At 39.0% G+C, this 11,114-nt stretch overlaps 1 protein-coding gene across 2 annotated transcripts; it reads right to left on the minus strand.

Moving 5' to 3' along the window:
• Positions 1–2,811: 2,811 nt before the first annotated feature.
• On the minus strand, positions 2,812–11,062 carry LOC132080868 (acyl-coenzyme A synthetase ACSM4, mitochondrial-like). 2 transcript variants are annotated; one of them, XM_059484232.1, is made up of 14 exons: positions 10,940–11,062; positions 10,145–10,402; positions 9,477–9,687; positions 8,877–9,084; positions 8,618–8,761; positions 8,211–8,367; positions 7,844–7,923; positions 6,975–7,098; positions 6,383–6,463; positions 6,171–6,272; positions 5,689–5,816; positions 4,896–4,995; positions 3,948–4,067; positions 2,812–3,130 (listed from the first exon to the last, which is right to left on the minus strand). In XM_059484232.1, exons 2-14 carry the CDS (start codon positions 10,343–10,345, stop codon positions 3,044–3,046), a joined length of 1,743 nt encoding a protein of 580 aa, XP_059340215.1. In that variant the 5' UTR covers positions 10,346–10,402; positions 10,940–11,062; the 3' UTR covers positions 2,812–3,043. The 2 variants fall into 2 exon arrangements, with proteins under 2 accessions (XP_059340215.1, XP_059340216.1); XM_059484233.1 differs by lacking the exon at positions 10,940–11,062 and adding an exon at positions 10,683–10,829.
• Positions 11,063–11,114: the final 52 nt, after the last annotated feature.

The raw sequence follows: 11,114 nt of genomic DNA on the forward strand, positions 1-11,114 counted from the left end.
TGCTTCAGTGTTTGGAATTCAAACCTTCGTGGACAAGCCATAAGACATTATTATGATCTCCCTAACATAAAAAGCCAAATAATTGCTTTTACTGCCAGTACTGAGGAAAGATGTTACAGTGCCCAAACATCAGCTGAAGAGGTGATACATTGATGGTGGAATGTGTGTACTTAATTTGTTCTGATGCTGACTTGAAACTCAAGGATGGTTTGAAACCCTGGCCCTGAGATTCACTCTTCCTCTTGTGCTAGATTAAAACCCAGATTGGCTTGAGAAACTTGAAGATAATTTAAGAACAAGCCAATCTCACAGCCTCGGTGTTTCCCAGTACTGACTTGCCTTTCTTGAGGGTCACAGCTGTGTAATTAAAAATTAATCTACATGTAATTCAGTGCATTTATCATTTCAGTAGTGAAATACAGTTGGGGAGATCTTTAAGTAACACCAGTAACTCCCACTGATTGGAAGCAGCTGGTAATATCCTGTGCCCAAAAGAATCATGCTGCAAAATCCTTCCTGTATTATATTCCTATTCAAAGAGCAATCACCCTGTGGTTATGCCATCTTAAAACAGCTAATCCTGTAGTAGGTTTACAGCAGAACCAGGAAAATCCGAGATAAGTAACACTCTGCTGCTTCTTTTTTTTTTCTTTTTCTGGTTCACAGGTGTTTTTATGCTCAATACAGCCTTTGCCATAGAGTTCAGCTACTGCTTTTATCTTCTGAATCAAGTGCTGTAGCAGCATGGTGTGAAGTGCAAGGGCTACAGAGTGGTAACACGAAATGTGAGATGTGACCTAGCAGGGATGAGCTAAACCTCTGCTGTTCCCATAACCTTGGAACAGCTTGACTGTTATGGAAATATCTCACAGTCTGAACTGACACCTCAGCCCAGGAAATCCTTGATTATATTTAATCCTGAAACTCTATGCAACCCAGTACTGGCTAGTCTGATCACCAATACCAAAAACCTAGAAACATGTTGCAGGATTATACTTTTAAATTTGCTTTACAATCAATTACTTTCAAAGTTCATAATTAGATTATATTTTAAAATGTATTACTTACATGGAATAAATGTATTACTTTAAAAATCTGATTACTTCACTTCAAAGTAGATTACTTTTCCAAAAAGTACTCACATTTGAAAACTGAATGCCCTTAAAAAGAATCAGATGCTGAAACTGTGAGCAAATCACATTTTTCAATGTTTTTTCGATTGCATTTAAAGATCTAATCTGATTTCTTGTTATTCTGTCCAAAAATGGATTACATTTAAAATAAAACATTACATTTAAAATATCCAACATGTTTTCCTTCTGTTCTGACTGAATGAAGGAGAGAAAAATTAATCTCTCACAACAAAGCTGTAATACAGGGAAGGGGAAGTTTAAAACCCTGCTACAGCCAGGTTTGAGCACAAGCTTATTTTGTTCACTTTTCTTCTGGTAGAATCACATTAAACAAACGACTTGCTCCCATGGGGATTTAATTTTTTACACTCACTAGAAGCCTGTGAGATTGTTTTTGAAGATAACTTTATTTTGGATTTTAAGGACTTTATTTGGATTGTAATTAACAAATTAGCAGCTGCTGAGCTCTGTTGCTCTGCCACAGCTGATGAAGCTCAGACAGTGATGGTGAGTTCTGAATCTTAAATCTAACACTTAAGTGTGATGGCCAAACTTGGCAAATTACCCCTTCTCTTACTGATCTTTTCAATAACAAACCCTTTTCAAACAGATAAGCTTATGTACATTTAATTTATAAATTGTGTTTGTTTTTTATTCTTACAGGATGACTATTTAGACCTAGATCAAGTATTAGCAGAAAAGCTGGTTTTATAGCAACAATCTGAAATCCTTTTAAATAACTAAACCCAAACTTATCTAAAGGCTGATCTGTTTTTCATTAAAATTTAATTCCAAGTTTTGGTATTGTGGGAAAGGAAGTGAAGTTGTAGATCACTTATAAAATGCTCCTGCTCAATGAACTGGCTAAAATAACTGAAGCAAAGTCACAAAAATCACAATCCAGAAAATCTGAAGGACCAAGTTCCAAACTCATTCTGGAAATGCATTAAGCATTTCAAGACATAAAACTAAATATTAACTTTCTTACTAATGCAAGCATAGCAGTTTTATGTGCCAACTGCATACAAACCCCATATATTTATATATACCATATATAGGTATATGTGCAACATTAAGCACATACTGTGAATTTCTACAACTAACTAATTTCTCATTATGCATAACAGCATCATCTAGTATTTCTCACATACTGAACATAATCTCAATTCCAATTTCATTTACCTCAGAGGGGTCTTAAAAGCAAAAGATGGGATCTTATGTTCATATCTATTTCAGAATACTTCCAGCCTTGCATTGAGAATTCCACTCCTGGCTAGTGCTTGGAAGAGACAAGACACTTGCAAAAGAAAAGATGTTCTCATCCTACCACCAAAAATGTGTATTTTGAACCTATCCAATAAAGCTGCTTACCCCCATCTGTAACAATGCATTTTTAGGACTTTTACTGCCACTATCCAGTGGCACCAGAAAAGATGTTCTTTTCCAACCTCTTCATAATGTTGCATTTTTGGAACCCATATAGTGATCATACCAGTCATCATGTCCTTTCCATAAGCTTTGGATGTCAGGATAAACTCTCAGGAAATAGTGAATCAAAATATATTTGATGTAAAATACCTTTTCAAATGTGGGCATTTTTTATTGTCTCTCAAGAATAACATCAAATAGAAGCTGGACTGCAAGAGGGATGGTGAGGAAGTCTCAAAGGGAAAGGCTATTGAAGTTGTCTATTGAAAATTTTTATTTTTCACCCAGAATAATACAATTCAGTCAGGTACTGACATTGGAAACTCAGCAAGCAGGCACAAATATTACATCTTGATGTTACCTGTAGTTTTTTTAAATGCTCAGGCACTTAACAAAAAGAGATCAGAATGATGGCAGCTATAGTAGTGAAATGTTTATAGTGCTAATGGAATGGAAGAAGTTCTGTTAAATTCCAAACAATGCTATATCCGTCCCCATTCTTTGTCTCTTAACTCATTCCTCTTGATCTTCCCAGTGACTGTCTTTGGCAGCTCTTTGACAAATTCCACCTAGATAAAATAAAGAGAGAAGGCAATGCAGCATGTTCTGCAGAGCTGGTTTTCCAAAACTCTCCAAGCATATGTGGAAAACTGAGAGGGCTCCCATCAGTAAGAGCTGCCTGCCTCAAATCCAAGCCAAACCAAAGAGCACATTGTGCCACTTGTGAAACCATCTCTGGGGCTGCCTAGATGGCCAAACATCTGTACAGCTGCCTCTCAGCTGGCCAAACTGAGTGCAGTAACTCACAGCAGAAGGGCAAATGCCTGAATGGTATCAGAGGTCAGAGATGAATGACAAAAAAAAGAAATAAAAGGATATTACAGCCCCAAAGTCTTTAATGGTTCTTAGGTCTGTGAGTTCTGCTCAAGTTAGCCAAGGCATTGCAGTAGATCTTTTCCTGTGGTGCTGGGATTACCAAGAAACACCAAGTGTATCCTCTTGGCCTTGTGTCAGTTTATTAATTGTGATGATCAGTAGATAAAAACTTATTTAGATTCAGTCATATGCTACCTTAAAGGTATTGGAAGTGCTTGTTTGAAGGTTAAACACAAAATGGAGAATTATGATTGTGAGTCTGACTTAGAACATGGAGATCTGACTGGGATATACAAAACCTAGAAAATTCTGAGAAGTTTGAACAAGTACTTTACACAAACTCATGAAAAACATTCTAAACTAATGTTATTTAGGAAAGGTCTTCTGGAGCCCGTGAAATGAATCTTTACTGCTGTCTCTTTCAAGTGAATCATGAAAATCTAAATGGTAATTCTCCTGAGATTTAGGGAAGGGTACCCTGTTTTAAAGTTTCTTCTCAGAAATATTTACCTTTCTAGGATATTTATATGGAGCAGTAGTTTTCTTAACATGTTCCTGCAAGTCACGAGTTAAGCTCTTCAGGTCATTGGATGGAAAGGTTGGGGACAGAACCACAAATGCTTTCACAACCTGTAAGGTAAAATTAACAAAAGATATCTGACACCATCTTTATTTAAGGGCTGATATGCAGTTACCAGAGAGCAGCACTGCTCAGAATCACAACAGTCATGAGGAACAGAGAAACCAGCACAGGATAAGAAATGATTGTGCCAGCTTCTGCATGTGTATGTGCAGAAGGGAAAGTTCAAAGGACAGTTTTTGTGCCCTCATTACAAATAAGACCCTTTTCCCTTCTCAGCAGCAGCCAAGAGGAAGGGGCAATAAAATGTGTCTCTGTGGAGTTCTCTCTGAAGCTAAGGGACATTTTGTTTCTCTCTGAAGTTCAAACTAAGGACAGTAAGCACTGTTATCCTGGCACAGGACTGTGCATTTACCACACCTGCAGCCCATGTCTAGTTCTCAGGCAAGTGCAGTAGAACTTTGGCTACACCAAGAGTAATAAATGACAATTTAATTGTATAGACAAATGCTTAAGAACAAGGGCAAAGTAAACATCACAGTAGTGTTCTCCACAGAGAAGACCTTGGGATGAAAAAAACCTCAGAAGAACAAAGGCATGTAAATGGGAAGGGATTTTGCTTGTCAGCCCCACTAGGGTTATCCATGATGGAAGTAGGTGTGGTGCTCAGGGACATGGTGTATTTGTGGACCTGACAGTGCTGGCTTCATGGCTGGACTCAATGATCTCAGAGGTATTTTCCAACCTAACCAATTCCATGATTCTAAGATTACATTATTGCCTTAGAGCTTTAAGTTTTTCAATAAAGTAGAAATTCCTTGATATCATTGCATATTTGGACAAATGCACTGCTTTCCCCCTCCATTCAGCATCCTTACCTCTCCTCTGAGGGGGTCTGGGCTGCTGACAACAGCTGTTTCTACCACAGCTGGGTGCTCTATCAGGGCACTCTCTACTTCAAATGGCCCGATGCGATACCTAGGTCAGGAAAAAGAAAAATGAGGTTTGGCTCTTGCTTTTTGTCTGGAAAAAACAGTACCAAAAGTTTTTAAATTTTCATGTTGAGGAAAAAAAAACCCAATGCCACAACAAATCAATAACCAGCTATACAAGTTTTAGGCAATATAGGAGAGCTGGCTAGGTTAGAAGTAGGAGCATTTCATAGTGGTGTTTGTGGCAGAGGACTGCTGGGGCTGTGGGTACTTCTCCATCTGTCCCCTCTCCTTGGGGCTCTTAGGCTGGAGCTCCATCCCACCCTGTGGCTGGGGTCTGCAGCAGCAGCCTGTGCCATGTTATGGGATCACATCATACCATATCAAGTTCTTTCCTTTCAACATGTTAAAAATAAATTGTTTCAAAAGCTCTTTGAGTCCAATAGAAGTTGCTTCAATTTTAGTCAAAAAATAAACTAGATAAACATTCCCCCTTTGCCAACTGAAGTCTTCATTCTTTGTTGAAACACACGAGATGTTGCAGGGGAAATGGATACAGTGTCATCACAGAGACGATACTCCAGGTCTGTGAAAAGCTAATAATAACAGCAAGTATTCCAAAATCAAGAAGTCAATACATTCCTGTCACAGGATTATGGTGCCAGAAGCTCACATGTAAGAATACACAACATGTGAGGATATACAATGGCAGGTTTGGAATGGGTGTGTGCAGACTGACCCTGAAGAAATGATGATGTCATCGTCTCTGCCAATAAACTGGAAATATCCCTCTTCATCCATAGTCCCTCTGTCTCCAGTGACATAAAAATCCCCACGTTCACTTTCTGCAGTTTTCTTAGGGTTGTCCTTAAAGTGGTTTACAAGCAGTAGTTTAGATTTTGAGCATGCATTTGCTATCCCTTATGCTATAACATACATAACAAGTGCACTGCAACTTAATGTTTCAGTCAAGGATGTACTGATATTGCTATAAGATACAATAAAATAGGTTTAAAATAATTTCTATTCTTTAAGAAAAAAATTAACTTGATCCTAAATTATTTTCTTTCATTTTCTAACACCCACCAATTCAAATAAACAAATTAGTCAGGTAATAAATAATAAAACGGTGAAAAATGTCCAGCCTTTAGGACCACTATGTAATTGGAGAGCTTTTGGGGAGATTGGTAGTGGTGGCAAGGAATAAAATAAAGTTCTTACTAAATATTCAGAGAAAAAACCAAGTGGCCTTATAGGTTTGCTTCTGATAGCAATTTCCCCCTGTTGTCCTGGAGGCAGGATATTGGCATTTTTGTCTACGATCTAGAATGAAAATCAGTTCTCATTTTAGTCCAATGGAAAAACAAACTCCAAACACAAATCCAACCAAACAAAATTCCCCCATGACAGAATCTAAAGAGCAGTCAACAAACCTGAACATCATAAAGGGGAGCTGCTTTCCCCATTGATCCAGGTTTAATCTTCATTCCTTTAGAAACAGAGCAGATTACTCCCTGTAAAAAATCAAAATCAAACCAAAGATTTTCAGAAGAAAAGTGCTACATTCACACTTAATTCAAAAATGTAGTTTCTAGACTAATTCTAAAGTAAGGAATTAAGATTTATAGGATCCTATATGTCAGTGCTGTATGGTACATATAAGCAAAATCATAAAACTCCCTGAAATAATCCTGTTCCCAATCTCTGTGAAAAATTCCTGTCCTCTGCTAACCAGTCTTCTTCCCTTAGATTCAAACTCTGCCCTCTTGACTGACACTGTTACTTGGAATTAGCTTAAGGACATTTGTGGAAATATTACAGCACATTCCCTCCCAAACCCTCACGTTCCTGGCAGGTTCTGTGAGGAGAGCCATGAGAGGGAGTTCTTTCAGGGGTTACCAGGGAAGGGAATTACTGAAACATTCACAGGAATGTGAAGGAGGAAACAGAATGTGTTCTTACAGCAAACCTTACAGCAAAAAGAAATTCCAGAGATTTAATAGGCCATTGTCCCTACAGATGTACCATTTCAGTCTGGCCATACACTTCATGGATGTCCAGCCCAGTGTAGCTCTTCCACTGCTCCATGACTTCTGGGTTGAGCGGTTCCCCTCCACTTATGCAGTACTTCAGGCTCAGGAATTTGTATCTTCACAGGGAGTTAAAAACAAGAAAGGCAATACTTAAATCTAGAGGGGGAGACCAGGAGCAGGCAAGGGTGAACATCATGGGAGAGCTGTTTACTGGGAGAGTTAGTGCCACAAAGTGGGGAAATCAGAGGGGCCCTGCTCCTTCTGCTCTCAATACAACAAGGATATCACTCTGTGCTCAACACTCTCCATAAGTAGCAGTCAGACTTAAACATGTGAAAAATAAAATTTTTGCTGAAGTCAGCTGGGATTATAAATAAGCCAATACTGATCTGCTGAGCCAGGGCCCTGATTGCTGACCCTCTGCAAGAGGCCAAGCAAGAAAGTTCAAAAGGGAAGGAAGGAACAATGACAGGCAGTGAGAACTGGAACAGGGGGTGAGGTACAACTGCCACAACAAATAATTCCCTCACAGTTACGCTGACATGCATTTTCTAGGATGAAGTCCTTCCCAAAGTCTGAACAATTAATGTGTTAGACAAAAATTATGACAAAGTATTTAACAGACTCTCAGTTTCATACTCACAAGTACAGTAGCATAAGTCTCAAATTTATGAGGGAAAACATCAAGTTTCTCTGATCAAAAACCTCAGCAAAACTCAAATTTTGCATGATGGTCAAGGATTCTCATCAAGGATATTTTCAACTAAATTATTGCCCTAGTTTGGGTCAAGCAGTTAGATATAGGAGATGACTAATTTAGTTAGGGTAAATTAAACATTACTAAATAATTTTTTTACATACTTGGACAGATCATTTTGCACCAGCATGCGGAACAGTGTTGGAGCACCGACCAGGGCATCAATTGGGAATCTGCAGAGAGTCTAGAGGGTTAAACAATAAGAAGGACATGTGAAGCACTAGAGTGAATGGCAGGCATTTAATGCTGTGTTTGGATGAGTTTTGTTCACGTGCTCACCAGCTATGAGCAAAATGTATGAATGGATTGCATGTTTGTTCCCTTCTGTATACAATAAAAAATGAAAGTAGGGCTTTACACAACAAATACAATATCTCAAACACAACTCCCATGAAATCTGTGAATGCTCTCAAGAATTGTTTTTTGCATGCCTTCTGCAGATGAATACATTTCCATGAGTTTTTCGCTTACATTTAGGATAACTTCTGAGTCAGTCTGTGGTAGGTTATGTATAAAGACACATGATCCAAAAACCCAAGGATCAAAAAAAGATGCTATTGAGGTTAGTATCCATCCTGTGTCTGCAGTGTTCCATATCACTTGAGAGGGAGTCAAATCCAACCAGTACCTGATAGAGAAAAAAAAAAAAAAAAGGCAAAAATAAAATATACCCAGAAAGAGGGTAAGAGATATTAATTGGAAGATTGAGACACTGGGGTGATCCTAGTCCCTAGAGATTTGATGGAGTTTTTACTCTGACTTCAAAGGGAGAAAGGCTGGGGATGTACACTGGTATTTCTTATTTAGTACTTTTTTACAATAGCTCTACTATGCAGCTTCAATTATCTTATGTTCAACCAGGCTTAACTCTTTCATACCTTTCACTTAAAAGGGGTCTGAAACCAAGACTACCCTGGGAATGTTGAGTCATTTTTGGAGAACCTGTAGTTCCACTGGTAAAGAAGATCATCATTGGGTCTTGAATCCTTGTTTTGATGCAGGAATGGTCAGCAGATTGATTTCTGTAAAAAGGAGAATGGAATTATAACTTCAATGGTTGCAGTTGATGTAAATGAGTGCTTGTGGGAACAGGTCTGCTCTGTCCTTGTGACTGCAGTGGCACTCAGTCACACTCACTGGTACAGCTCAGTGAAGTTCAGCCATCCCTCCCTGCTGCCTTTGGACACCATTAGCTTGGTTTTCAGGAGCTGGCACTGGGATGCCACCGAGTCCACTGCAGGAGCCAGTTTGTCAGTGGTAACGATGCACGCGGCCTTGGATGCCTGGAGTCGGTACAGTATGTCCTTGGCTGATAACTGGGATGTTCCTGGGATTATGACAATTCCTGGAAGACAGATAAAGTTAGTGTTGGTGTTTTTCTATGTCTGATTCTTTTCTAAGAACGTAAGCTATTAAATATTCCCAAACTGATCTCTGATACGGATTTGCCCTGGTGTTCCCCAGCCAAACACTTAGATTAGATTAATGCAGATGTCTGTATTCTCCTGTCAGGAATGAAATGTGGACCTGCCTGGTGGCTTCCATGGCTCTTCCCTGCCTTCTGGCATCTTCTTGCCCACTGCATGAGCTACTTCTCCTATGGCCCCTCGTGAAAACCCTTCAGGACTGCCTGGCAGCCAGTCCACTCACTGGATTATTACACTATTTTTCCTTGATAAACCATATCCATTCTTGATCTTCTCAACTGATTTGCAATGACCATTTGACCTCACTGACCTGCTCTCATACAAGCCACCTTGACCAGCCACCATTCTGGAATTCGTGGTAGGATCAGGATAAGCCTGTCTCCCTTCTGCAGTCCACATTCTTTAGTCAGTACATTGGCCACTTTCCGAGACAGGAACCCCAACTCCTCAAAGCTCCACTTCACTTCTTCTCCTTCACCATTTACCCACCAGAAAGCAGGGTTTGATGGTCTCTTTCCAGCCTATGAAACATAGGAATTTAAACATAAAAGATTTTCTTCTGAAAGACCATGAAATAATAATGCACAGACATCTGCAAATTACGGAAAATCTGAGTATTTGACATAGCTGGCATATGAGCTATTTTTTTTTCTTGTCCCTAAAGGATCAGGATTTGCTGTTCATCAAGCTCAGTTATTCCCAATAGATTCTCCTTTTCTGAACTTGAAATGTTTACCAGCCTAATTGTCTCCAGACCCAAGTCCTAGTCTGGATCCTATTTCAGTTTAAGCCTTTCACTGTGCATTAATGGTCCTACAAAATAACAATAAATAAAGCAAGAAACAATGAACTTTTGTATAATTTCCTAATGCAAATTTTACTTGGCAACTGATTGCTTTCATAAAGAAGAAGTCCCAGCTTATTTCAAATGAAATTTAAAATTAAAGTATTTCATTGGCACAACAGAAGATCACCTACCTTTTCAATCTCAGACCATTTGTCCAGTACATCACTTGCAAAGTTAAAGTACTTTGGTACTTCCTGTTTGCCCTGTCTGATGGACTCATACTGGGAATATACATCAGAGGAAAGCAGCCTGGGATGTCCATGGAAAGTCCTGTTAGGAGGCTTCAGAGTCCACAAGAGTTTTAGTTTCTGTAACTTCAACAGCAGCTTCATGGCTGAAGACTATGTGTCTAGATGCTGTACACTATATAAGAATTGTTGCTATGAATCCTGCAACAACAAACAAACAAAAACCAAACCAGCAAAAAAAAAAGAAAAATAATATTGAGATTATCCAAAGACAGTCTAGTTATGAATTAATGAGTTCTTCATTAAAGTCACTTGGCTAGTCAGAGCCAGACTGACAATTATAACATGCTAATTAAATGTAAAGTTCCCTATCCTCCTTCCTCATATTTTTAATTTTTAAATTAATTGCCCACAACTCTCCATAGTAAAACACAACATCACATATTATTCTTTACATTAGAAGAATATTCCTGCTTCATACATGCAGTATCTGATCCTCAATTCCTTTTTCTTTTCAGCTTGTTTCCAAACTAATTCCATCAAGAATCTCACTGCTTTAGCCCCAGCAGTTGCTGACTGATCCATCCATTCGCCACATCAATCCCAAGAGCCTTCACTTTATTCTGTGGCCCCTAAGTTTGAGATAGAGACTTTTCTACTTATTTTCCTGGCCTGTCTGCTGTGGACAGGAGTGATCAGGAGCTGCAGGGGGAGATCCTCTTCATTCATTTCACTCACCTGCTAGGACATGTTTCCCATAAGAGGCACTGTAAGATCAGCTGTTCCCTGGAGATGTGAAACCTGGAAACTCCTTCATAAAGGTTTTGGAGTGAAACCCCTCTGACTTTACTTCTTCTGAAATAATGAGAACAGAATGTGGCACAAAACAGACCAAGCAGCAGAATTCTTTCTG

The sequence above is a fragment of the Ammospiza nelsoni genome, chromosome 17, assembly GCF_027579445.1.
Source record: "Ammospiza nelsoni isolate bAmmNel1 chromosome 17, bAmmNel1.pri, whole genome shotgun sequence".
Classification (NCBI taxonomy): Eukaryota; Metazoa; Chordata; class Aves; order Passeriformes; family Passerellidae; genus Ammospiza; species Ammospiza nelsoni.

Bases quoted from the DNA above. Each gene is read 5' to 3' on its own strand.
- LOC132080868 (XM_059484232.1), bottom strand. From the start codon at position 10,345: ATGAAGCTGCTGTTGAAGTTACAGAAACTAAAACTCTTGTGGACTCTG. The intron at 9,085-9,476 runs GTCAGTGAGGTC...TCTGTCTTCCAG, and splicing joins GGTGGCTTGTATGAGAGCAG to GAATTGTCATAATCCCAGGA. The intron at 5,817-6,170 runs GTAAGAACTTTA...AACCACTTTAAG, and splicing joins GTTTTTTCTCTGAATATTTA to GACAACCCTAAGAAAACTGC.